At 42.4% G+C, this 27857-nt stretch overlaps 1 protein-coding gene across 13 annotated transcripts in view; it reads right to left on the bottom strand.

Annotated features, from left to right (window-relative positions):
* Positions 1 to 12074: 12074 nt before the first annotated feature.
* SYTL2 (synaptotagmin like 2) overlaps positions 12075 to 27857 on the bottom strand; it is a 109478-nt gene continuing 93695 nt past the window's right edge. For 8 of the 13 annotated variants that reach the window (XM_088479782.1, XM_088479784.1, XM_088479785.1 and 5 more), the window contains 10 exons: positions 26478 to 26516; positions 25392 to 25474; positions 22146 to 22265; positions 20615 to 20784; positions 18684 to 18786; positions 18202 to 18363; positions 15375 to 15453; positions 15172 to 15277; positions 14641 to 14846; positions 12075 to 12922 (listed from right to left, as the gene is read on the bottom strand). In XM_088479782.1, the coding sequence (XP_088335908.1) occupies positions 12777 to 12922; positions 14641 to 14846; positions 15172 to 15277; positions 15375 to 15453; positions 18202 to 18363; positions 18684 to 18786; positions 20615 to 20784; positions 22146 to 22265; positions 25392 to 25474; positions 26478 to 26516 (1214 nt within the window). In that variant the 3' untranslated portion in view covers positions 12075 to 12776. The remainder of the gene's footprint in view (positions 12923 to 14640; positions 14847 to 15171; positions 15278 to 15374; positions 15454 to 18201; positions 18364 to 18683; positions 18787 to 20614; positions 20785 to 22145; positions 22266 to 25391; positions 25475 to 26477; positions 26517 to 27857) is intronic. The other 5 variants (XM_088479783.1, XM_088479787.1, XM_088479793.1 and 2 more) reach the window with 2 other exon arrangements.

Genomic DNA, 27857 nt, shown 5'->3' on the forward strand with positions numbered 1-27857 from the left:
CAATTCATTATTGCAATCTGAATAAAGACCGTATCGTCCATCAAACCCATTTCTAACAACAATACATTCATGTGTATAGTCATGCACATAGATCATAAGTAAGTACGTAAAGGGGACAGCGGATAGGGGAATATCTGTATCATGGAGTATTCAGCAGATAGTATATCACAAACGACACATTCACTAAAAGTTGTGAAATATTGCTAATATCACGCTAAAATTAAATAGGCTCTACATCGTATCTACTGAATCACTCTACCTGGGTATTTATTAAGTTAAATAGAGATTGGGAGTGGTATGGAACCTAATAAACGTGTAGGGGCCTAAAGCGAATAAGAGCCCCCCTCCCCCCCATCCACTCAAATTGGTTTCATCTTGTGAATTGGTAACATGGGCTCATAGTCTAAAATTTCCAGTATACCTGAAATTATTTTCAATGTTGTTTAGCTGTTATTAAGAACATTGGGGGACAGGGAACTTAATCTGACTATACAAAATTCTTCTAAGTATTGGGAACCTGTCACCTCCTCTTCTAGTAACCTTAATTTGTTTGCTTGCTTTCACAGTTAGAATTTTTAGACCATCTTTTGGTCATAAACGTACATGCCTAGGAGCACTGTAGTCATTGGATTGCACCTCATTTTTATTCTAATAACCATATATTTAGTGTATGAATAGTGCAACCCAAATATTGTATGCCACAACCGCAGTTAATGGCATGTATAACAGGTTTTGATTTGCAGTTTGGAAAACCTTTAGCTGGAATACCTATTTGTGTGTGATGTTATTGAGGTGACTCTATGGTTAACATGATCGCTTGTGGGGCAATTTGTTCAGGTTTCTATGGTAACCACGTTCAATTTGAAGTTCTGATGTTATCATTATCTGCTTTTCGAATCACTCAGAGCTAAAAGTTGTTTCGGATTATTAAACATTCTGAATACCACTTTATCAACATCTCCTATGGTAGGTGCCAAAAAACAGTCCATCTTTAATAGTGCAGCATTTTCTTTTGTCCTTATGAGTTTTTACTAATACTTTCTGTAGCTGAATGGTATTGATTCACGTAAGCTTGGCTCCTGTTCCCTGTAGACCGTGTCTTTCTATACCGCTGACTATTTTGAGAGCTTTGTCTAAAACATTATGGGGATAGTTACACAAAGGTCTGATACGTCTGCTTGGATTATTTCAAACATCTCACTGGACCAGTGCCTCCTCAGATGCAGGTACTGGCCTTTGGGAATATTGTTTTTATTTTTAAAAAATGTTATGTTGACTATGTGTTTATGGTCCAAATATGTGTTCATAGAATTTAGGTGAGCTACACAATTGAAATTGAAGTCTCATCCCCGTCCGAAATAAGAGCTAATCATCTATATATCTTGCATACAGAAACAGGTTTGACCAGAGTCCACCACCCCATATGCAATGGTCTTCCAAACACACTATGGGCCTGATTCAGACCCGGACGCTAAGCCGCGGACGCACGATATGGGCGATTGTTGCCCGTTTGCGCATGCGTCAGAATGCGCATGCGCGAACTAGTCATTGCATCCGGGAATCGTGCGGTCATAGTTCACAGACTGGACGCTACTTTGATTGACACATAGCACTGTTTGTGGGTGGTAACAGGGGAAGGTGCTTGTGACCGGGGGAGTGGTGGTGCGAATTAAGGCGTGTCTCGGCGTCAAAACGGCGTCTTATGGGTGTGCTTAATTAGCAAAGTAGCGTCATTGTACACATCACTTGGTTGTTTTTCAGCCTGCAGTGATCGCAGTTCATGCGGCGGGGTAGGGTCGACCTCAAGGACTGCGATCAGTTCCGATGGCTCTCGATGGTTCTGATTAGTCATACACTTCCTGGAGATGATGTGTGTTAAGAAACAAAAGTGATCACTAAGTGGCAGGCCAGCTTTCCAAATCTAACGGAAGCTAATATTTTACGCACTTTACAATATTCCCTCCGCGCATTGACAGCTACAACCTATAGAGAAATGTTTTATAGGCTATTTTATAGGGGATATCTTTCTCCTACACGTTGTCATCTTATCGGTATCTCAACCTCCTCTGCGTGTCCAAAATGTGCCCAATTAGAAGCATCTTTGTATCACTGTTTATGGGATTGTAGGGTCATTAAGAAATTTTGGATGGAAGTGAAGCAATATGCGCTTGTGGACCTAATTAATTATCTTCCATTAACACCAGAGTGGGCAGTGTTGGGATATATTCCAGGAATAACTAGAGTTTCTAAGGGATGTAGAAAACTATTATTAATTAACATCGGCTGTAGCTAAAAAATGTATCCTGCAAGAATGGATTGCTCCTACCCCTACTTCATTAAATATGTTCAAAGACAAACTATTCTATATCTTCAAAATGGATTGGGTCGACTCCTCTCTCAATAAGGAAAACAGAACAGTTCTTCTTAATTTGGGAGAGCTTTATTGATACTTTAAATCCTGAGATTAAAAGACAAATACAACATTTCAAATCAACACACTGGTACGAAACTAGACTGCTCCTACAAGATCCCCCAATAAATAACACCTAAGAAAAAAATAAAATAAATAAAAAAAAAAAAATGTGATCAAGGAGGGCAGGGCACAGAGAAACTGGGCTCGGGAGTGCATGGCTCATATCCCCCTTCCCATCGTATCCCCTCTTTCTTTCTTTTCTTTCCTCTTCCTCCCCTTACTACCCGTTTCCTATCTTACTTTATATTATTTTTATTCTGGTTCAAGTCACTACAATAATTTCTTGATTATTTTTCTATGGAATGGTAAAATGAGAAATTTGTGGTGAAGTCATTTTTTCAAAACCACAAATGATTTGTATTTATGTTATGACTGTGACATACCTTTGTGATATATTTTTGTGTATCATGATTCATTTGATGACTTCAATAAACACATTTTTGAAAAAAAAAGAAACAAAAGTGGGCGTCTCTAGACTGGCGTGCCTTCGCTCTCCAGTCGCTCTCTAAGACATAGAGGGCGTCCTTACATCAGACAGTGCGATCGCGGAATTTGCATACCCGGCCCCTTTTAGCTGCGAGAGAGCGCAGCTTAGCGTCCGGGTCTGAATCATCTCCTATGTCTTATATACAGCCCTCTGTAATACCGGGACATGACCCTGCCTTGGGTTCCCCCATGCTGTAGGCTGCGGGCTCCTACTGGCTTGGATGAGCGAAGGCAGCCTTTTGTAGCAGATTTACCACATAGTTGCCAGTATCGGGGAAATACTACGTCCCTGGTTACAGGAGTCATTGCTGCGCTGCTTGTGTCAGTGGGGGTGCTCCGATGCCCCTGCTGTTGCAACAGGGGGTGTCGTCGTCTGCGCCTCCAGCATCCACCATGCCGGCGCTCTTGGGTCCACTCATTCAGCAGTTAGGCAGTATTTGTGGTCTGTCTCTCTCTTTGCCTGTTATTCCCTCTGTCTCTTTTGCTCTTTTCACTGCTGCGCCTGCGCATCCGGGTTCATAGCCTGACTGCAGGGGACCCAGGGAGCTCGCAAGACACTATGTCTGTGTTCTTTTTGTTTCAGACATCAATGTGGTTGGACTCCCCGTGGTCGCTCCTACCGCCACCCCAGGGATCTATGGTGTCACTTCTGTTGCCAGGCCTGGAACCGTCAGCACAGCCAGCATGGAGTGTCTTGCATGTCGGTCCTTGATCCCTCGCACCTTGATTGCCTATCAGGCTTTGTGACAGCAGTGAGAGACCTTCTTGCAGAGTCACAGCTTGGCAGGAGATACAGGCTCTGTGAAGATGGAAGTCCAACGCCTATCTGAGATATATTCATGTGGAACCATGATGTTTAACGTTGTTTGTGGACTTGACTGCTTCGGTCAACTTGCCACCTATCCAATGGGGGTCTCGAGGGATTTTGCCCTATTTTAGGACAACGATGGAGTATAAAAATAAATAAAAAATAAAAAAATTTGTAAAAAACTGAATGGAGACAAATAAACAGCAAAGAATAAGAGAATGGCATTACTAACAAATATAAAAGATCCAGCAGGTTTTTACCTCAGGTCAAGTCTTCCTCCCCCCCCTCTCCTCCTTTGGTGATGGTTTCTATAGTTACATGTTCTTCATATATTTGCTTGTGTGTACTGCAGGTGATTTCCTGCATTCTAGGCCCATCTGACTGGTTGGAGTAGGGCGGGATTGTTGTGCATCATCAACTACTCAGAGTCCAGGATGCCCATCTTTTTCGCAGGGATGGGGTTAGCCTCATGGAGGAGGGGGAATTGTTTGTTCCTTGAGGAGCATTTTTCAGTGTTGGGGAGTTTAGTGAGCTAGGTAGTATGGTGGCATTCCTAGTTCCTTAATGGGAACCATGTGTGGCGGGAAAGACCGGCAATCTGTAAAGCGTCCATATTACTGCAGTAGGAGCTGTGCACACCCCTTCATGCATGGGTTAGGCTGATTTCACCCTACTTGGGTCAGTGGCGCCTCTCTTCTGGGTAGGCCTTAATGATGCATAACCCCTTTAATGCTTGCTAAAGGGGTTATGTCACCCTTTCTGTATTCAACAAACAGCGGTAATCTAAGATTACTGCTGTTTGTCATAGCATGGCGAGAGCAATGCAGTCCCAATTGGTGGCAATGGAGACCCACTGTGCATGACACAGAAAATAGTCGCAGCGTTAAGGTGCCCATACATGGGAAGATTTTTTTACATGATATGGCCAGTTACGACAGGTTGGACAGACCAATTGTGTGAAAATAGGTGTATTTTGTGTGTTCTGCGCCCTCGATGCGCGTCCCCGCCGTCGTCTAGTTGGATCGCAGAACAGATGGTTTTGCAGAGAGATCTCAACCGATCGTGTACGATATGACACAGATGTATTGATCAAATCGTATGGTCTTATGTGGAATCATTGTATTTTAAATACAAATCGTCCTGTATCTGAAGGGAAGAATTTTCAAGGGAAATCGTATGCGACTTCACATATGATTACAAATCGTTCCGTGTGTGAGGGCCTTTAGGCTGCCAGCAGCCAAGCGGAGGACCTACAGTAGCAGACGAGGAGGACTTTGCTGGACCTCGCCGGGGGGGTAATTATTGATAAATACTAGTGGTATTTTTGTTTGTAACACAGTGATACTAAACAAAAAATGGCGCTGGTTTTTACATTAGAGAAACCGAAAGATTACATAAGAAAAGAGGTGTTTTAAACCTCTAGGATGGGGGCCGGCATGTATGCAAATGACTTGTTGGTGTTAGCCTATGACAAGCAGGGGCGGGTTTGTAACAGGAACATTATATAAAGGACTAGAAGTGTGGGCCAAAGCCTCTTTGTTCCAGATTCCCCACCCTCCCTCCCCTATAAATTTTGGTATGTTTGTGGGTTTGTTTTTATGTGGCGGGAAAGAACGGCAGGTCACCAGTCCGGGTGCAATTATGATTTAAGGGCGCTCCCTTCTGTTGGCTGTACCAACCTAACGGGTGGCAGTATCACCACCTAAACGGGTGGGAAGTCAAGATAGAGGTTGAGCGTTACCTTTTGTTGTTGATATGATTTACATGGTTATGTGTATGCACTCTGGGCGATCTACGCCTGCTATGTCTTTTGTTGTTTGTGTGTGGGCATAGCAGATTTGGCTGATTTCTGGCCATCCTTTCTTTGCCACCATACATCCTTAAATAATAATAAATAAATGATTATTGCTCCAATAAATCGCCATCAAGTTATCTGCCAAATCCACGTCTCAGATTTTATGTTAGTATGATAAGTGGTTTGCACACCGGACAACACCTCATCCGATAGAAGGTTTAGTTAATAAATGGGGACCTTATTCTAAAGCAATTATTTTGGCCAAATGCAGCTTCTTCTATTTATTAATTTCTCTTCTTTAGGTGTGTTTTTACAGCAGGTGACATAACTAAAGAGTAGAAGATCTTATGCAATAGTAATTTTGAGAAGATTATTTTAAATAGGAGAATATTATTTTTTTTTAATCCAGGCAGCCAGCACTTCTATGATGGCTTTAATTATCCTGCTTATTTTTATTTAAGAGAATATTAATTTTGTAATTTTTTTTTTGGAAACTTGATCCCCAAATACGTTAGGGATTAATTTGTCCATAATCATTTGTTTAAAATTCTCACTGCAGTTTGATTGGCTAGTGTGGCTCCGAGACAGATATATTGATTTATCCTAGGTAATATTGAAACTTTATTTTTCTGAATTTGTTTATTTCAGCAAATATTAAATGTAACGTTTGACGGGGGTAAGATATATATGAAGTAGCTGCATATCAGCAAAGCGAGAACTCATTTCTTTATCTCCTACAGCTATGGGGGTTATTTAATACGTTCCAAGATTACAGAAGTGGCGTGATTTTGGCGAGCTCGGCAGCTAAATTTAAAGCGGCAGTTAGTTCAGAAACAAAACCAGCCTCATACCGGATTGTCACTTTAAATTTAGCGGCAAACTCGATGATTCCGTAATATTTGAACCTATTAGATAATCCTCTGTGTCTTTGAAGTTGCCCCATGATTGTAGAATCCTGACCAGAGGGTTAAAGGCTAAATGAAATAGAAGTATCCATGACAAATGGGGAACCACATGTACCACTGATAAGTAGTGAAGTGACCAGAATCATATAATAGGTAAAATGGTTTCATGCTCTAATATCATCTGCCGATATTTCCACAACAACTTACCATAAGCTTTTTCAGCATCTACTTTTCATAGCCTAACGAATATGGGCTTTTATTCTCAAGAAGAACTGGTTAGTTGGAATCGGCTGGGGGTTGGTTTTTTTGGGGGTAGGGGGGCGCATACAGTATCTGTTGCAAGCCTAATTTCCCTAAGGAATACGACCCGCCAGCCTAGAGATGGTTGTCACTATGGCAGGCAGATACTGCGCTGCTATAGTGTCACCGGCCATTTATTTTTAAACCTTTTTACAATGAAATAACTCAAAGTAGGTTTCCTGCCTTACATCGAAGGAAGAAAGGACGAATCCATCTCAATCACAAATAGGAGGGAGGGGCCTGGCTTTAATGGCTTTCCTGGCATGGTTTCATCATTTGTGACCAGGTCAGGCTGTGCATTAACTGACATGGACGCAAATAATGCGGTCAGAAGCGCACAGTGGACGGCTGTCAGAAGACAATCTTCCAGCATCTGCCACTAGCAGAGACCCCAGTGTCTGCCCTGCAGCTGATCACTGTCGATCTGTAAGAACAGCAGGACCCCCCACCCAGCGGCTGCAGAGAGGAGCAGCTGCTGGGGAAAGCAAAGTTGCGATGGTCACGCTGTTCCGAACATCAATGGTCCAATATATCGATAACTGATTCAAAAATTTATATTAAATGTTTTGCATTTAAACAATTATATATTTTTTTATAAAATTGTGTCGGATACATTTCAAATGAGACATTACTGACCCAGTTCAATAAAAAAAAAAAAAAAAAAAAAAAAAAAGAATTTCAGCGTTTGTTTTGTGAGAAAAAAAAAAATTGCCAGTTAATTGGTTACACCAGTGGTTCCCAAACTGTGCGTCTTGGCACCCTGGTGTGCCTTTGGACCCTTGCAGGGGTGCCTCAGGTTGGTGGTCCAGCAACAAATAAAATGATTGATGTTCAATGTAATGTAAATATGAGGACATACAGAAGCGCAAACCTGTCACCCACCACATAACTGAACCTAAGGATGACAGATAAGCCCAATTTACTTCACTTTAATACTTATTAAAAAAAGAAAAATCTTAATTTCTCAATAACAAACTTTTGTCTTAGGGGTGCCGTGAAAACACTGATACTCTAGGGCGCCGTGGTTCAAAAAAGTTTGGGCACCACTGGGTTAAGCAATGGTTATTAGATGTGATGGAAGTTGAGAGATTGAGGTCAGTAAAACTCAGTGGGGTGAATTCTGAGTTGGAAGCAAGGCACAAAACAACAACAAAAATCAAGTAACTCTGCAAAACATTCTACTAAGCCAGGGGGCCAAATATACATCTTGTTTTTGCATGCAGGGTAAATACTGGCTGCTTTTGCATGTAGCCAACAGAATGCTGGACAGCTTTATTTTTACACTGCAATTTAGATTTGAGATTTGACACACCCCTCTCAATACTGCAGCACAACATGGTTTTACCCAGGTGCAAAGTTACTTACTATTTTTTTTTCTTTTCTTCTAACTCGGAATAAGCCCCAGTCAGTGAAATTACTTTCACGGAGGACCCAGACGGGGAAGTGCAGAGGGTATTGTTGGGTCATATGAGAGTCTTTAAACTTTTCATATTTCCTTGTAGCAGACAGACATATGTCCTCAATAGTTATGTAAAAATCTAGTCTCTGCATGCAAAATACTATGTTACACTGGCAGCAGCTGTGACACTAACGTAGTATTCCACATGCAGATACACCCACATTCGCACAGAATATAGGCATCATAGAAATCAGCAGAAGCTGCTTGTGCATCATATTCACATCGCTTTGCATTTAAAGGTAAAAAGTCACATGAAGATGCTCGGCGTTACTGTGTCACGCCATGGCATGGCGCGACAAGAAGGGCTGTTTAACGCGCAAGGAAGTTTATATGGACACATCTCAGGACTTGCCTACCACCCCGATTTTGCCGTGAGCATCCCAAAATCGGGTGCAGCTCCTGGCCCCCCGGAAAGGTAGGCAAGCCTCCCGGCAGCCGCCGCCGATCCCTCCCGACCTCCCCCGCCGCGATTAATAGTTAAACCCCGCAGCGGAGGAGGCTGGTGACACAATTCACACTGAATTGCGTCATTTTGGCCCCGCCCCCTGCTCCACAATGCCTGTATTATAGGCATTGTGTAGCAGGGGGCAGACCAAAATGACGCGATCGTGTGGCCCCCATCCCTGCCACGCCCACAAATGAATGTCACCTGTCTGGCCACTACCCCTTCTCCTCGCCACGCCCCCCCCCGTCCTGCCGTTCTGGCTGCTCCCTCCCAGAAGGAAGCAGCTAGAAAGTCGGCAAGTGTGACACATCTGAGGTCTGGATGCGGAGAGGGAAGCCTCAAAGGAATTGTATATTCTTTAACTAGAACTCATCTGTGAAAGGGTGAAGGATCCATTTTTGCTGTAAAGTACTCCAGGAGAGATCCTTACATATCTGGATATTCTGCTCATTAAATTCAAGCTCCTTTAGATTCCTCACTCTATAAAGCATATCTTCCTTCACTTTGTAGTAGTGTAGCAGACAAATAAAGCCCCGTGTTTTCTCATATTGTAGCCTTTGTGGCTGCAGTACCCTGTTGAAAGCTATCTGGGTGTCCAGGTCATAGTCCACAAGTTCACTGAATATTTTGTCAAGAGCATCGACAAGACCTTGAAATGGGGGGTGGGTGGGGATTATTGCTATATCCATTCAGGGGCTCAACTGTTTCAAGTGATAATCCACCCCCTTGCCCCCCCCTCCATTCCGACACCCATGTACCTGCCTAGGGTCTGATTGGAGAGAGGTTTTACTTGAGTATTGACTGTCTCGTCTCTTAGATCCTATACTCCAGTGTTTTGCTGGATACTGTATCCTGGTCTTGCAGGAAGGGACTGGAGGTGGCACGTGATGTCCCTCAAGTCCCCCCCCCCCCCGAGAAGGACAGGGAGGTGAGGGCGCTGGTGGACTATCACCAATATTGGGTGTTTGTGGGAGTCTGTCTGGGGAAACTGGAGGGGAAGGAAAGATCAAAGTCTGTAGGTGGTCTTTTTTTTTGTTTACTTTTATAGATTTCCTCATTGGCGATATTTAGGATGAGAGCATCAGAGAGGCCTCAGATCTAGTACAAAGCAGGTCACCCTATACCATTTTTTTCTCATAGAACACAGTAGTCAATGCCTTAAAAAAGGCATTTTATGAAGAGGGCCGAGGTCCTGAGAAGAGACTTGGACAGTCTCAAGGGAGGTAGCACCAAATATAGTAGGATTCAGCACAAAGTAGTGTAGTCACTCAAGGTCTATACAAATCAGTTAGACCAGAACACTATCTTGAAAGGTATAGAGGGTACAGGGTATACTCAAGAAATAGTGGATCATTCAGAAAAGGTCAGACCAGAGGAGAAAGCTGGTGTTCTCCCTGACTGATAAACCCCCCCCACCCCCCACCAGCTGCCTTTGGAATAATTTGTCCTTATCTCAGGATCTTCCATAGAAAGCATTCGAATTCTGGAGCTCATGAAACATCAAATTCCTACCAGAGTTTGCCTCACAGTGGACTTCAACATTGTTTCAGTATGCATTCTTCTAGCGTCTACAAATTAGACATATCCATGCTTCCACTGACTCTTCATTTGGTGCCCGATTCCAGAAAAACCCACACTTTAGCAAATATACCCTAAAGGCCTTATCTCAATTCTGCATTATATTCTACTCATATATTATCAACTACTCAAGTTCCAATATAAACTCAAGTGGACAACACTGGGGAGTCTCTTGACCCAGAGGAGTGGGAAAGATTTGTGAACGACTGTCAAAACCATAGATTTGGGCTATTATTAAAGGAACTTATAAGCTCTCTTACCAGCGTCATCTTGTTCCATCTCACCTCCACGTGATTTTCCTGTGTGTTTCCAACAGATGTTGGAGGGGTTGCCTCCACATGGGCAGGCCATCCCCCATATGTGGTGAAGCGGAACCAATATTGAGGGTTTTTGATGCGATGTTCACAACCTCATATCTCAGATAATGGATATCTGTATGCCTACTAGCCATTCTCTTTGCTTCCCCGTACCCTTCTTAATGATCTTCCCCACTCCGGCCAGTTAACTGGTCATTTTAATGCAACTCGGGGCCTGATTGGAACCAAAGAAGAAAAAACAGCCCTTTCATCTCATAGGCCCTTATCAAGAAGCTGGCAGACTCACAGGTTGGAGCCAGTTGGAAGTATTATCCGTGAAAATCTCAAACTTTTTACCATCCCCCTAGGTAAACGACTGTCATCCCTGTAACTCTACCTCAATATGTTCTGTGAAATGCCAAGCTTGTCTTTTACTCCTGTACAACTCCTTTCCCTGACTAACTTCCCCATCTTCCCTGCCGTCCTTTTCTTCAAAACTTTCATTACCAATTAGAATTCTGGATGTTGTTTACTTTTTGTCTATTGTACCCCTCATGGGGTTTTTGCAGCTTGATTTAGTTGTACTACTATGTCGCCTTGTTTCTGCCTCAAACGTTTTATTATACAGTTTACGCTCATAATTTCTGTAATAGGTTTCTGCTCCCCCTTTCTTTTTCTGTTTTGGTACCCTTTTTATCACCAAAATGTAATAAACTTTCAATAGAAAAAAAAAAGTTAAGACCACAGGTGTCGCTGTAAAAGTCTTTCTGAAGTTGCTTGTAGATCGGAGCCACTAAGATGTTGCAAATGAGGAAACGATGCGAATATTTGCTGGCAATAGTGTTAGACCACATCTCCATAGTTTAACAGAGAGCCAAGGCAGCAAGGAGCTGCATCTGATGCAGAGCTGGAAATTGAAGAACAGCAGCTGATAGGGACAGCTAGGGAAGTCCACTTACTATGCTGTCGCTATAGATGACCTATGCAGTCTCCTATGGTTGATACTCGGTACGCCAGTCAGGAGAAGTAGTTGTTGCAGGGAATAAGTGCTAGGAAGGTGAGAAAGATCCAGCTGTCACTGAAGCCAGGTCCAGTCTCGGTCAATGGATGGAGTAAGCTGATCCAGGACTGCTTACTACAGAGCACGGTGGGAGCCAGGACACAGCAAGGAAAAAAAGCCAAAAAGCTCTGTAGAGCCTGGTATCACTGCAGCAGACAACCTCTATTACAGATGTTGTGGGAAGGTGGGTAAGAAAGCAGAACAAGGCTGCAGTACCCTGTTGTCAGGGTGAATTGGGTCAGATGTTTACCCAGAGACCAACACTAGGATGTATTGAGGAACATGTCATGGATGGTGTGTAGAAACCAGGGAATGGTGGAACTTTTTGGTGCATCACCGAGGCTCGGCACTCGCAGAGTGAGCCTACACACAGTGGCTCAGTGCAACAATTTTTCAATAGATTTACATTCAGAATATCCAAAAATACAGAAAACTGCTATAACAAGATAAAGACAGAAAGCAATTGGTGTGTCATTCAATCATTTTATTGAGATAATTACATATATACACATCTCTAACCAAACTTAATTTTCCCCAAATATTGACACTTTGCTTTGTACAAAACCCATTACACAAGTACACATTTAGCGAAAGCTTAAGTGTCACACTTAAAGGTACAGAAATAACGAACATACGACATAGTGGACATTTTTTAATTGCTCTTAACCAGTTTACCCACAGCCATGAAAATCATGTAAGCCATGATGCAATAAAAATTAAATATATTTATAGAGATCCATATTTACCATATTTTACACCTTTTGCCCCATTTTCTATATGAAGTTCCCAATAAAAGGTACAGAAGCCATCAAGGAGCAAGACAGCTTCCATTTTGTGTGAGCCCTAATGGCACAGGGGCGGCTGTATAGGATGAGAGTGAATAAGGAGACGTCACCCATTCCAAAAGTTTTCTAAAAGATAAAGTAGCAGCAAAGTAGTGGATAAAGTTTTTACCACTATAAGAATAATATTTATTTAAAGACTTCATTATCTCTTTCTAATCAAGTTCCCATTGTACCACAGTTAACATAAAAAAAAAAAAAAAAAAAAGTCACCAGAACATTAGGCAGTTCCATTGTTACAAAGGCTACTCCAGAAGCAAGTGAGGTTTACAGTAGGAAAGTGATCGCAGTGCTGGATGACTATGGACGGATATGATAGATTTTCCTATTTATTTGGCTAGTTTGGCCATCTTAAACATCCGCAGCGGCAATAAGCCTTCGACCCAGGTGTTGGGAGAGGTACCCATCCTTTCCCACATTATTGTTTCCTCATGGCTCGAGTCCATCCAGTCTACAGCTGTCCCGTAACTCTTTCCTAAATGAGAAGAACAGGTAAGTGAAAGCATCGCAGAAGAAGCGCTGAACCTAGGTTCATTCCTATATAATTTGTTTAGGAACGGGTATCACTTCGTTTACAATGCCACTGCAATGTCACTAGTTTTTCAAAAGGGTGTAGCAGAGAAAATAAATCTCCAAATACCAATAGAATGTGAACAATAAATTAAAGTTAGAGAATATTTTGAATCTGGCAGCCCAACCAAGACAGCAATCTCCAAAATAAATACCTGATGTCTAATGTGATATCCCAGAGACAATTATAGTCAGGAATTATAAAATATCAATATGTATTTCTACTGGCAGCTTAAAGAGAAGAACAATAATAAATTAACTTTTATTAATAAAAAAAAGAAAAGAAAAAGGAAGGAGTACTGATGGTGCAGTTCAGGGAACGAAACGCGTTGGTAGGCCTCCAATAATGTGTTCAGTGCTTTGAAAGGAGCATATTTTGTTGATCGTGTGTCCCAGTGATGTCACATCTAGTCCTGCTGCTACAGGAGCCCATTACTCAGATAAACTTTGCCTAATTTATGTTTATTTTAGTTTTCAAATCTTCATCGCTATGAATAAAAATATTAATCTATATATAAAAAGATCTCACACTTGTGAGGCCTTTGTTTAGACTTTTTGGACAGTTCCATCTAGGATCTGCTATATTCACTATAGTTTGGTTGGCATCCATATCCTGAGGAGCAGAGAAGATTGATAAGCTGTATATTCTTCTACTTAAAATACTAATAATTACTTCCAAATGATTCTACTGTAGGTGTATTAAATTTACTGCACCATGAGCACTATTATTTTTCTTTTAGATATTTGTTCCTTGCTGGGTAAGGAACTGAAGAGCAACCATCTATATACACATCCATGTTGCATTTTAACTTTTTATTTAATAATTGTGTTTGTAATAAATTTTAGTTTTATTGATCAGCCAGCAGGAATATCTTCTTTATATTTATTATCAGACATTTCTTAAGTTAACCACTTAACTGACTAATATTTTTTTTTAAAATGTCTCCAAAATTGTAGTTTGTTTTTTTTAAGCAAATTGTAAATAAGAGCCATTTTACTTAATTTAATATAATTTTTTTAACAAAAATGTAAAGTTACATTTAAATAGCTAATAATAATGTGGTGGTAAACAAAAAAAAAATTTTGGGGAAGTTTTTGAAAAAAAATTACTTTATACTTTAAAAAACAAACTGTGGTAGCTGGGGAAACAGGCAGGACTATGGTTATATCTGCATGCGAAATGCTGCGTTACAGTGTCAGCGGCTGTGACACTAACATAGCGTTTCGTAGGCAGATATAGCCGCAGTCACACATAGAATACAGGCATTATGTATATATTAATCAGCAGAAGCTGCTTGTGGGTCTCATGTGTGAATGAGACATTATTTTAAATAAATCTCATGGTCAACCCAACGCATTTCAAAACTGCTCAGAGGGGCACATGAATATCTTACAAAGACTAATATTACCCAACATCTGATGGTGTGTATAATTCATCCCGCTGCATTTTGTGGTGAAGGTTAAACAGTTCTGGGTAATTTATTGGGAAGAATATTATACAGAATGTTGTGCAATAACAATGTGCTGCAACAAACCGTGGTATTAACTACAGCACTATTTTTCCACAGTTATTTATGGCAGTTTTGTTTTTTGTGCATTGGTATATAATCCTTTATTTTTTACCTGTTCCAAGGCCTAATCGTAAACCTCCGATGAAGTGATTTGACAGTCTGTTGTGGTCCCACACTGTGAGCTCCACACAAGCCTCTTTCAAGTCGTCTGGTTTGAAGCCGTCATAAACCATTGTGTGGTTAAAAATGGGATTGGGGGTTTTGTCTACAGCCCGTGTTTTCTGGCGACTTTTCCTGCTTGTGTCAGGAAGTATCGTACTAAAAACAAAAGGAAAAACATAAAAATATAGTCACAAATGCTTTAAGAAATTGATAATTTGCAGACTAAGGGAAAGGGGGGCGGAGGGGAGAAATTTATTAAACCTTCTAAGGGAATCAAGTGGACGTGTTGCCCGCAACTACCAATGAGATTAGAGCTACCATTTTATAGAATTTACTTAATGATGGCTAGTTGTCTGTCCTCTTTAGAAGGATTGATAAATAGCTGCAAGAATTATTCTCTGATTTATGCTGTAACTGTTATCTATCCTCTGAAGTACTGGGGCTTGCAGGACATAACAGACCAGAGGTAAAGAGGAATTACCATTTTACGAAAGAGTTTATTTTGTTTTCACGAAGCATTGGCAGTTGGAGGCACTCCTTAATCCAGATGTGTACTTCCCCCGTCGTGCCCGCCTTTGCACCCGTTACTGGATTCAAGGGGAAACAAAACATTACCATACAAAGCAATAACAGTGGTCACACCGGTAGGTGGAATATAAAGTAATAATAGTAGCTTGTACATACCAGTGGGTGACACTGGAATATATTTGAGAGCCAGTTTAATCTCTCCTCTGTTCTCTAATCCGATGCCAGAAGCTGGGGTCTACGTAAAGACAAGGCGTTCAGTCATCATTACTTCCAAAACACACACACACACACACAGTGATATTAATGGAAAAAAAATCTTAATTTATTGCTAGAAATATTGTTTATTGGTCATTTCGTCACAGCGTACACAAAACCGCAGCAACAGAGTGGTCGTGAGGTTTCTATGTCAGGCTCGGGGAATTGCAGCAACCAGCACAATGATTGTCAGTAGGTACAGTAAAATCATTTTTTATTCGCTGTGCCTTCGGCAGTATCGGATGCTGGATTCAAAGGGGCAATAATATCAAATACAAACAACACCCGGTTATTTATTTATCATTGCCCCTTTAAATTCAGCATCCCCCGCTCCCCCCACACAGCAACCTAGTGTCACTATCCCTTCCTCTAGTGCCACTTGAATCCAGCCCACTGCCTTGGTGTATAATTAACTGCGGACTCAGCTTTACTTCCAACATCCAGTGACTTGGTACTGCCTAGCGCCTCCTCCTTCAAACAGTGACAGAATATGCCCTTTTCTCAATCAAGGCAGTAACAAAACGCTTATCTGTTCTCTCACTGTCTCCCACCTTGACTACTGCATACTCTAAAGCTGGGTACACACCTAAAAAGATATATCTATAGATGATGGTTGTTCATACACACTGAACGTCCATCATCTGTCATTTGGCAGCAGGGGTCCCGCTGGCCGGGGCGTCGTATCGCACCCCCCTCCTCACGGCCTCCACCGCAAGTGTATGGGCGGTCGTTTGACTTTCAAGTTTCTGACCCTGGTCAACACCTCCGTTTCATACATCTCCGATTCCGTAACAGGATACACTCTTGTCTGGTGATCACCTCTCACTTTCTCTTCTAAGACTGCCCCAAGTTGCTCCACACTAAGGGAATGCCTTACCACGCCTGACCAGACTCTCCCACCTTAAATCCTTCAAGTGCTCTCTCAAAAACCTGCCTGGGACTCCTCCCTCTGAATGTTCTACCAGCTGCAGTCCACTCCATGTCCCACTAGCTCCTATGGTCTCAGCATTGGCCTCTGGCTGTAAACTCTCACAGGCACGGCCCGCCCTACTCTTTACATCACATTGGACTAGGGATGTGCAGGCTCGGATAGGTTCTGCACATCCCTACATTGGACCCTCCTTTGTCATCCTCATCTGCACTGTTCTGTTCTTTTATATGCGATTTGTATTTTGTACAATTTGTAACTGACGGACTCGCGCAGCAGAGTTTTGTGGTACCTTACATATATACAATGACGATGATAATAACAGTAACCTAATGGTTATGGTATTTGGGGGGGGGGGGGGGGCTGTTTAATCTCTTTAAGACAAAGAGACATTTTATACACATAAAAGGAAGAGACAGATCAGGTGTTCTAGCAGGATAAAAAGAAAGATGGCGCCTACTACTACAGCATCAGGGAAAAGAGGAGAAAGACATTCAGATGCTTTTTAACACAAGCAACCAAACGGATCGTCATCTGGTAGCTGGAACGTTTAATGGTCCATGTATTACCCAATTATTTTTAATTTGCCGCTACCTGGGGTGAATTTACCAATTTGTTTCTGGTTTGAGGCATTCTTTTAAAAAACAAAAAACAATTATGTCCAATATAAACCAGACTTATTTACTAATGTCTGGACTTCCCGAATTCTAAAGCAGAGTCCTCACTGTCCATTCAGTTCTCCCATGTTTTAATCATTCAAAAAACTGCTTTCTTCCCCAGTCCAAATCAGGTCAAATCCCCTCTCCTGTCACCAACATCTCTTGGTAGTTTTATTTCATAAGTATACCCATTTCTATAGCTAGTCTCTGTTCCACCCCATCTCCACTCTGCCATTCTCTACCTTTGTTTATACTTCTGTTATTTAAATTATTGCGCCATGTGACTTTTTACATCAAATGTTCATATCACTTATGCCTCTTTTCCACCAAAATCCCGGGTCTGTCCCGAGTTGGAGGGTGTCCTTTCGGGAGGCTGTGATGTCACATCTGTCAGCGGAGACACGGCAGGGAGAGATTACAGCCTCCCTGTATGAAGCGGGCATGGGGTAAAAATCGGAACGGTCCGGACCATATGGGGAGGCTGTAATCTCTCCCTCCCCGGTGACAGCTGTCACAGGTAGCTTCCGAACAGCACCCAATCAGCATGATGTACACGGGTCCTGTGTCGGAAGACCCGGGTTACCTGTTTCCACTAAACTTGACTAGGGTTTTACCTGCGTAAAACCCTTCTCGAGACCAGTTGAGAAATGCCATGTCAAATCGACTAGGATTTTTTCTAGGAGCCTTTTCCACTGAGCCACTACCCTACCCTCCAACATGTCACCATCCGGTACAAAATGCTCTGCTCCTGGGCTTCCCACCTAATTAATGATTGCAGACGCCTGTGTTGGGCTTGTTAATAGATGAGGCAGGTGTATCACCGCAGGTGGCTGCAATCATCAATTAAGGGAGAGAAATCCAGGAGCAGGAGTTTTTGTACCAGATGGAAGGGGTCATGTTGGAGAGTCTACACTACCCAGGTTGACACGACAATTACCTGGGTATTTTGGCCAGTGGAAAGGAGGTATTACATATGTCTGTTCAAAATGAAAAGCTTGAATTTCAAAAAATCATTTTGAAGCAACTTTATTGACAAATTACGCCAGAGTTTGCTGCAATTGCAAAATGCGTGGGTGCACCAGGAACACAAATATCTCATGCTTACACTGTAATGTCCGAAAACGTGGAAACAGCTACTTACGCGTGGCTCCAGTGGATACCAATTCCTCTGTGAATTGTTCCAATCCCATGTATCCAATTGGACATTAACCTCGCCAAGAAAACTGTTCCTGCCAAGTACATCATGATGCCAGACCGACAGGTTCAATGTCTGCTTCAGAAGAGGTTCTTTGGGAATCTTATACTGTAGAGAAAAAAAAAAAAGTAACCTTCAGTCCATTAAAGGGACCTCAGCAACACGACTTACACACGTTAGCCATGAGTACAGTAAAACATGACGTATCAACGTGCACTATGAATACATTATCTTACCACACACGTGACGTGCAACAGGGATAGAGAAAAACATTACATGTGTTTTGTATATAGAGTTAAACATGAAATACTACTGTACGATTGATACAGTAAAATGCACTTTACACAAAATGCATTTTACAAAAGGACACAAAAACCCTGCAGCTTTTCTTTATATGCGGGCACTGTAGTTATTAATCTGCACCTTACCCGTAAAATTTCATTGTACACCGGATTTAGCGTCTTTTTCTTGAAAGCAGTTTTTCTTTTGCCCATCTTTAATTTTTCTGGAAGCAAATAAGCCTTCACATACCTAAAAAGATTACATGAGATAAGTAAGAGAACTTGGCGCTGCGCCTGCATATTCTTCTTATGGTATCAATCTGTCATCTGCTTATGGCTATTGGGTCACACTAATAGCTGTTTTACCCAAGTATTGGGTCATAGCTGTGCTGGCATTATCAGCGCCAGGACCATGGAGGGGGGGGGAGAAGAGAGCGCGCGCGAGAGAGAGAGTGCAAGAGAGATCCGGTCAATTACAGTTCTTTCTATATCACCGCTTGTTTATTGGATTCTGGCTGTAGATACAGTTGTGTCCTCATACATCTAGCCTCCTGGCGCGTTAAACAGCCCTTCTAGTCGCACCAAGTCGTGGCGTGACTCAGTAACGCAGAGTATCATTTTGTGCGCGTTTTAATGCGTCTTATTCGCACAACGATGCGAATAGATAGCACAAGCAGCTTCTGCTGATTAAAATGATATGGTCACGACCAGGGTTTCTCGGCATGGTGGTCGACAGGTATTACCCATGAGGTCGCTGTGGCGGGGGGCGTCTGGCGGTGGTGCTGGTGTTTGGCGAGGGCATTGGCTGTGCGTAGTTCTGTGCGGGCACATTGTCACTCTGGGCTGGTGAGGCCTGGCGGTGCTTCCGTTCCGCCCGGCATGGGTGCCGCCATCTTGCCTCCGGCCATGTGATTCAGTTGTACCTGCTGAGTACCTGAGTCTGCTGTCACCCTGCACCTTGCCTCCACTTACACTCTCCTGGATCACATCCCCTCTGCAAGCATATCATTTCAGCTCACCACACCTGCATACTGGACTCTTCCTTGCCTGTCACTATCTGGACATTCTCCCATTTGCTTCACTACAGTTCCCAAGTGCACTTCAGTGCTTTGCCTGGACTTTTACTTTTGCCATATTCATGTCTACTAAACCACTCATTAAAAGTTCCACATTTTCATTTAAATCTGCTTCTGTGTCTGCTCCTATCACCACCCGGGTCCACAACAAAACCAGAACCTCACAGATATGCAGCATGCCTATGTTCTCTGAGCGAGTGCAGGTGCATCTGCATGAGAAATGCTACGTTACAGTGTTACAGCCGCTGACACTGTAACGTAGCGTTTCGCATGCAGATACACCCACAGCAGCACAGAGAACATAGGCATGCTGCATGTCGTTTTAATCAACAGAAGCTGCTTGTGCCATCTATTTGCAACGCTGTGCGAATAAGACATTTGAAGGTAAAAAAAGGACGCACAAAAAGACGCTCTGCGCTACAGAGTCACACTGAGCTCCCGTGTTGTGTGTGGTGCGATTTGTAGCGCATGGAGGATAGAGGTATGTGGGCACATCTGTATTGAGGGTTAGCAGAAAACCCCTCCTTTTTGCACTGTCACCATCTCTGCTGCAGATTGGTAATACGCCAATAGAAAGGTTTAATTTGGTCATATGTACATTTGGTTATTCAGGAGAATGAGGTACAAATCAAAACTATGACAAGTCAGCCTGTCTGTTAATTAGGAACCAGTGATATCACTAACTCTTCAGCACACACAGGGGCGTCTTATAAAGGGAGGGGGCCTGTGTGCAGTGACTAAGCGCACCCCCCTCCTCTTCGCTCCAGCGCATGCGGACTGCAGGCTTTAGCACTGTGTCAGAGTCTACTGCATACGAGCATATCTCCAGTAAAATGGAGCCGCCGCCATTTTCCTGGAGATTTCTTCTAAAGGCTGCTCCTGCAGAATGTAATCATATGGAGTGAGTGCAGGGTGTGCGGTGTGGGCCCCCCCTGGAACCATTGTAGATAGGCCACTATATTTGTGGCCACCATTAAAGCACTAGACGGACATTGTACTCACGGGTCAGAGCGCTGCTTCTTTACGTCAGCCACAGAAAGCTCTTTGCACTGGTAGATATAGATGAGGAATTCCTTCACCGGCTCCAGATAGTCAACGGAAAACTCTATGCTGCCTTTCACATCAACGTTGCCGAAATCGCCGCTGTACATACTCGCTACACTTCCACTTACCTGGAGGAACAAAACCAATCAGTAGACGACAGGCAATAAAACAATACATTGCCAAATAGCGCAACCTAGAATGGCGTCAAATCTCCATGTTTAATTAGGTGCAAGATACGGTCCTGTATATAGGTGGGGAATCAGATTGAAGGTACCAGTGAACAAGAACCTGACCGAAACATCACCATGATCATATTTTGGTGGACCAGGCCACTTATATTACTATTGGCTAAACTAGTATCCAATACAGCCCACATGAAGCTTAGTGATATTTCTAGAGGAACTAGAGGGTGTAAGTATATCCCCATGAATCTAGGGTCATCCACAAAATAACACCTATGGGCAAGTTGTTTTAGACTTAGCGACAATAACCAGCTGTAATGTTGGTACAGTCTAGCAATGGATAAAAGTCACGACCCCCTCCCCTCCCACAAACTGCTTCTTCATAATTACTTATGGGTACTGCTGCATCCCCACGAGCCAGCCGCGGGTAATGAGCCGACAAGCTGGTCATGCCTAGAAATAACCGCAGTGCAGACCTATCCCGGCAGTGCCCGTCAGGGAGAAGAACCAGCAATGAAAGCATAGAGGTAGGATGTTGATTAACCCATCACTTTATCCTCCCTGACGACCTTCCAAGAGGCGGCATTGCTGCAGAGATTGACGGATTACATTCAATGATACTTTCAATATTGTATTATTATGTATTTAATATTATATTGCCCAATATAACATTTTGGCTACATAAAATCAGATTGTTAGTGGTCTATGATCTCCAGGTGATGCTTAATTAATTTGGAAGTTACGTAAGGGTAGAAGTGAGTTCGCATTATGATTGGAGATCGGACCTTTAAATAACATGGGCACACTCAATTGAATGAATCTTCCTGAGGAAACACTGAAACGCGTCAGTAATATTGATAGGACAGCTGTCATTTCGATAAACCCGCTGGTGGTGCTATAATTGGTGGACACAAAATAGGACAGTTCTGTGGATTGGAAACCATGAGCATCTTGATAAATCGTAAATGTAAAGGGTCCTGTGTATGCCTCCAGCTGGAGCGTGTGTGTGAGTATGTGAGGGTGGGTGGGGGTTTAAAGGTGCTAAATGCATGCCTTTAAACTTCAATGATGTAATTCCAGCCCAGACATCATTAGTTACTAAATAGGCGTTTTGCAGAGAATTGCCTGGTCATTAATAAAATGAACCCAATAAAGGACAGCGACAATCTCATAAATGCCGCCATGCAGTACGGATGGTGTTACAAGTCCTACCTTAATCCTGCATTAATCTGCTGCAGACTTACACTGTTACACACAACAGAAGCACAAGGACATAATTAGTGGAAGCAGAAAGTTACAGTACATACAGAGGACATCGACGCCATGCCAGAGGAGCCACTAAGATTGGTTAGAGAGCTGGGGCTCTTCCTGTGTCTGCCAATCTTAAAACTGCTTTCTGATGCTGAGTCTGTCTCTCTGCCATCAGTCTAGAAGACATCACAATAATTGTTACTGTACATGTTCAACAACGAAGTGCAAAAGTTATCTTGTGTGTTAGATACTTACTGAATAACCTAGCGAAGGACTCCCTAATCCGTGTATATACCAGAGACTGATCATCCACCAGGCAACCCCAGCTTCATGTGTAGAGCCAAGTGGTCACCAAGGGAACCGGATTTTTTCAAACCTGTTTTTATTTGGGTATTTTTATTTGACTAATGGAGAACGAGAAAATCCGCATCTTGCCTACGGCCTCACCAGGTCATAATCAGGCTCTGGGATATACTTCAGGGCAAATCCCAATATCAGAAAAGAGCATTTCTTAAACCTCAAGTTAATAAAGCCAGTGACATTTCAGGGAAAACCTATTTCTCCATTTGCAGTTTAAGGAGTCTCAGGTTACACGGCAAAATCCGTGTGTGAAATTTTTTTTAATGCACACCCATTGATTTCATACAGAGCTAAGACAGCCATGTTGGGAGCTGAACCCAATGCAGTCTATGAATTCATAACCAACCAAACAACATGGATGAGGCGTGTCGTAGAGGCAGCCATTTTGTGAGTTGCCTGGCATGAGTTAGCCGCCAGGTCCCGTGCTACTCTGCTAGTGTCGGGTGTCTTTTTTTGCTGAAAGTGTCTAAGAGCCGTATTCAATTTGAGCCGAGCCACGATATTTTTTCGCGTCCTGGACTTTTCGCCTACGTCGCCTGTTTTGTAGGCGGAAAAATATTGTGCGGCGCGTGCCCGCTTTACTCCGTATTCATTTTGAAAGTAAGCAAAAACGGGACCCGGCAAAACTTGAACAGGCAGAAAGTACCATCAGATTTGGGGAAATCAGCCTGACACCCCCCCAAAAGATGCTCTGACATGGGGGATCCCTATGGTACACCCCAATTTGGCTTGCTGAATGTATTTGGTGTTTTTAAATGGGCTCAATATCTGCTAAATAGTGTTTTTCTATACGTGGTGCAGAATAGTATTCAGGAGTTATTTTTCCCTGAAAATAACTTATTCCAGCAAATTTGGGGTACTTGAAAAAGGGGGGCCACAATATTTAACAATTGCTAAAGTGATTTTGAATAAATCGTGTAAAATTCACCTGCAGCAATAAAAAAATAAAAAAAATAAAAAAATTGGGGCATACTTGGGGACCCCCCCAAAGTCAAGTTCTCTAGTTTTTAACTTTGTCCCCCAACATTTATTTTTTTCGCCCCTTTTTTCAAAGTCATTTTTTGGGGTGTCCTTAAGTGTTTTTTAAAAATTTTTTGACACAGTTTACCTTTGGGGGACTGTCTGAAGGCTGCAGGGGGGTTCCTGCAAAGTTGCACCCCAAAACCCCAATTCTGCACTTTTTTTCCGCCTGCTATTCATAGGCGAAACTTTTCGCCTATTACATTGCATTGACTTTCCACCTAGGCGGAAAGTCTTTCAAATTGAATACGGGGTAAAAGCAAAACAGGCGAAAATGACGTCATCGGCGAAAAAGTATCGCCGATCCGGACTTTTCGCCTCAAATTGAATACGGGCCTAAGTCGCAATGCAAAGTGACTAGGAAGCACAAGCAGACACTGCTGGTTAATTTACTGTGCGACACCTGTATATCTGTGTGCACCTGAGTCTGTATATGAAGCACAACGGAACTTGGAATGAATAAAGCTGTGGCTGCTACATTGTAGCACTTCCTATACAGATTCAGAGACTCAGTCATACACAGATATACAAGTGTCGTATATCAAATTAATCAGGACAGTCTGTTGGTGCGCGCGTTTCGCACTTTCGGCAAAAAAAAATAAAGACTTCTGGCACTAGCAGAGTCTCACGGACCCTGGCGTGCTGAAAAAGGCTTTTTAGTGCCACTGCGGCAAAGATGTGTAAGGTCACATCTGTATATGAATACTACAGGATTTGGGTCTGCCATGCTGGAAAATTATATTGGATCTTGCAGGCCCTACAATTATGCTAGCTTGCCATTAGAAGTTGTATCAACAGCATGTCAGTAAATTGCGCTCCAGTAATACTTGTATGTTTCAAAGAAGACATAACTTGAACTAGATACTACTTCCATCAGATTGAGGAATATAAAAAAATAAAAATATGAACAATAATAAGTGTACGATATTGGGAAGGATGGATCACAGGGATCTAATTCACTTTGTCCATTGATGACCACCTAACACCAAGCAGAACAGCAAATACTAAAAATATAGATGCCAACGTCATATTAAATGTTTTGCACCCATTTCCCAGCTTTTCTTTGAGGTTTAGTGCAATTTAGAGGTTTGTTTCCAGTGTTTGTGTTGTCTGCCATAATGTAAAGGATTCACACAAATATATTTTCTCCACAGAGCATGCGATACATGCATGAACAGACGTGTACAGTGAATACAAAAACGGAAGGGCTTTTACGCGGTTGTTAGGAAGCCCTTCATTCAGTTATCGGGTAACACAAACACATTTACATACACAAAGGACAGAACTGTGCATTTTTAACGGATGCAGACAGAAGCAGGCAGGATATACGGATACAGGAGCCTCATCTGACTAATAGGGGAGCGGTCACATGACATGATGCTGAACCAATAATGAAACATTAAAGTGAGCAAATTATCGATAAAAAAAAAAAAGTAAAGGTTTGCCTAAAAATTATTTATATATATATCCGAACACAAGCTGAAAAAGTAGTGTGTGTATATATATATATATATACACACACACACACACACACACACACACATATACACACACACACACACATATACACATACACACATATACGCACAAATTCACTGGGGTTCCTGATGCCTCTCCCTCTTGAATTGCCTAATATAAGCTTTTATTGGTGCCTATACCTCCAGAATTGCCCCGGCTGAGAGGTAAGCTAAGAGAGGAGTGAGGCAAAGGACTGTTGGAGCCACCAGGTCCCCTAGAAGATCCAAGGTAATCGTGCTTTTGTTGAATATATCAAATACTTTCTCTCCCAAAAATGAATTCAATTTATAATAGTAAGAAAAATGGTCAAAATTGTCATTTACAGTGAATTTTTAATATTTCAAGTTAATAAAACTGTGAAAATATATTTATAATAATATAGAATAAATAAAAGGTGCACTTACATCGTCTTGAAGGAAGGCGGGCACAGACTGACTCATTCTTTTAAATTTGTCAGCGTTGTCTGGAAACGAATTCATTGTAGAAGCTGAAAACAGAAAAATGTTACTCTTTGATGTGACGCGCGGATTGCAAATTGTTAGGTGTACTGTGGGGACTCTAGCACGGTCTCTGTACGCAAAATACTGTAACAGCCTTCAGTCACTATTTCCTAAAAGGACAGCAAAACCTCTAAACTGACATTTACAGATATAAACCATTTACCCCAAAATTCCACTGCAGGTCTGTAAAGTAAAAAATTACCTCCTGCCCATTTAATTACACACAGCTGAAGCAACTCCCAACCTTCCCGATTTCAGCCGGGTTGTTGATAGGTATTCAACTGTCACAGTCAGGTGTCTCCAATTGCAAATGGTGGTATAAAAAAAAAAAAAATGATGTTTTTCTAATAACGTATGGTGGGTGCGGTGGTACCCATTAGGTCCATGGTCATACCGCTATACCATGCCTCAGCCACACCAAAACCCTATTTAGAATCCCCCCAAAGTTGGGATGTATGATTTAGGAACAGTGTCCGGATTGATCCAACTATCAGCTGTTAGTAAATTCTGTTAGTAAATTGCTATGACATCACTGGCCCTGCCCGTGTGTAGGAAACAACCAATCCACACTTTGCTTTTTTTACACAGCAAGTCTGCCAAACGGTCAGTCACCAACTGTCTTTGACTGTAGGTAGAGAAGCACTTTCCTCCTCACGGGACATTAAGCTCAGGAATACACAATCTTTGCTTAATATTAAGGGAAAATAGTGGCTTGACTATGAAAATTAGATAGTGGAACGAGCAGTGTCCTCTTTCAGCACAAATTAGTGGATGTGAGGTTCTTGTGACACTTGCCAAACCGCTTTGTAAAACATGCAACCCGCTGTAAAACATGCAACGTTGTCCTACCGCAATTATCTGTGTTGTGTGCGACCGCGCATCCCCGATAATTAACTTGCCCCCTATGACTAGGTGTGTGCGTATCTAAGTGTAAAATAATGCATTTACATATATCCCATGTGTCTTATGTGATAAAGTACAAATAGTTACCCAATACATCTGGTTTTGGGGTGTCCAATGTCACTTCATCTGTCCAGAAAAGAGCAAGATAATGATAAAGAGATGGATAACAATAGATACATTTATTCCAGAGCTGTCCAGAATAGATGAGGGGAGAATTTGATTAACGTACAGAGGGAAAAACTCATACAGCAGTGTTAGGACAACTTCCATAGCGTTATACAGAGTGCACACAACACATTCTTCAATTAAAAGTCATCCTACTGCACCAAGTTTTCGTTCATTTCATTTCAAATTCAGTGTATTCCCCCGGGGCGGTTTAAGAAAGGAGAGGGGCCAGTGTGCAGCCTCCGTGCATACCACCTGGTCTCCGGCAGCGTAGTAGACTCTGGCTTTGTGCAAGGGTCTACTGAGGACTCCGGGAACATGGCGCCCCTGCTATGTTCCCACAGACTCCTTTACTGCACATGTGCAAATCTTGTCTGCTGCGTCGGCCTACACGGTACTCTGGAGAGGTAATTTATATTATATGGGTGCAGGGTGTGCGGTGTGGCTATACCTGTACCCAGAGGCCCGTATGCACCGCACACCCTGCACCTATTATAGATATGCCAATGAGTATTCCACTATGATATTTGTGTTATCGGGTGTACAGGAACTTACCTTACCGATTGCTGAAATAAGAGCGGATTAGATTGCAAGTAGCTTGTGCACATGGTTTATTAAATCCAGGAAGGAACAAATTTAAGACTCTAATACGTTGTTTAGAATATAAAAATGTGCACAAAAATAGTGAATAGGATTTATGCTTGGTACACACTGCGCAATATATATCGTTCGTACGGTCGATGAACGATATATCGTTTAGTGCAGCATCAGGTGTGTACATACGATATATCTGAGAACCTAATTCACAGATCTATTGCGTAGGATGCGCAGCACGGCTGATGCAATATCATTCAGATAAATCATGCGCATCTACCTGTGTGTACAGACGGCAATGGCATAAACACTGGTTCCTCTTACTGGACATATCGGTAGGCCGATTGGTAAGTGTGTATGCTGGGCACAGACTTACCAAAACGATTGGTTGGTCAATGTGTACCACACATTAATGGTTACCTAGTAATGGTGACCTACAGTGCACACTATGTATCTTCCTGAACCAGTAGCCAATCAACCTTCTCATTTTTCTCTCTCCAGCTGCCAACCAACCTTACAGCTTTCTCTTGCCCCATAGGCCAGGTAGTCTCACATCTCTCTTGCCCTAGTGACCAGGAAGCCTCACACCTCTCCCCCGCAGGCATCTGGTTTCACAATTCTCTCCTGCCCCAGAGGCCAGCCGCACACCTCTCTTTTGCCACAGAAGGCAGCCTTACTCATCTCTTTTTCCAGTAGGCAGTCTCACAT

This window comes from Taudactylus pleione, unplaced genomic scaffold (genome assembly GCF_031769625.1).
Source record: "Taudactylus pleione unplaced genomic scaffold, aTauple2 ptg000245l, whole genome shotgun sequence".
Lineage (NCBI taxonomy): Eukaryota > Metazoa > Chordata > Amphibia > Anura > Myobatrachidae > Taudactylus > Taudactylus pleione.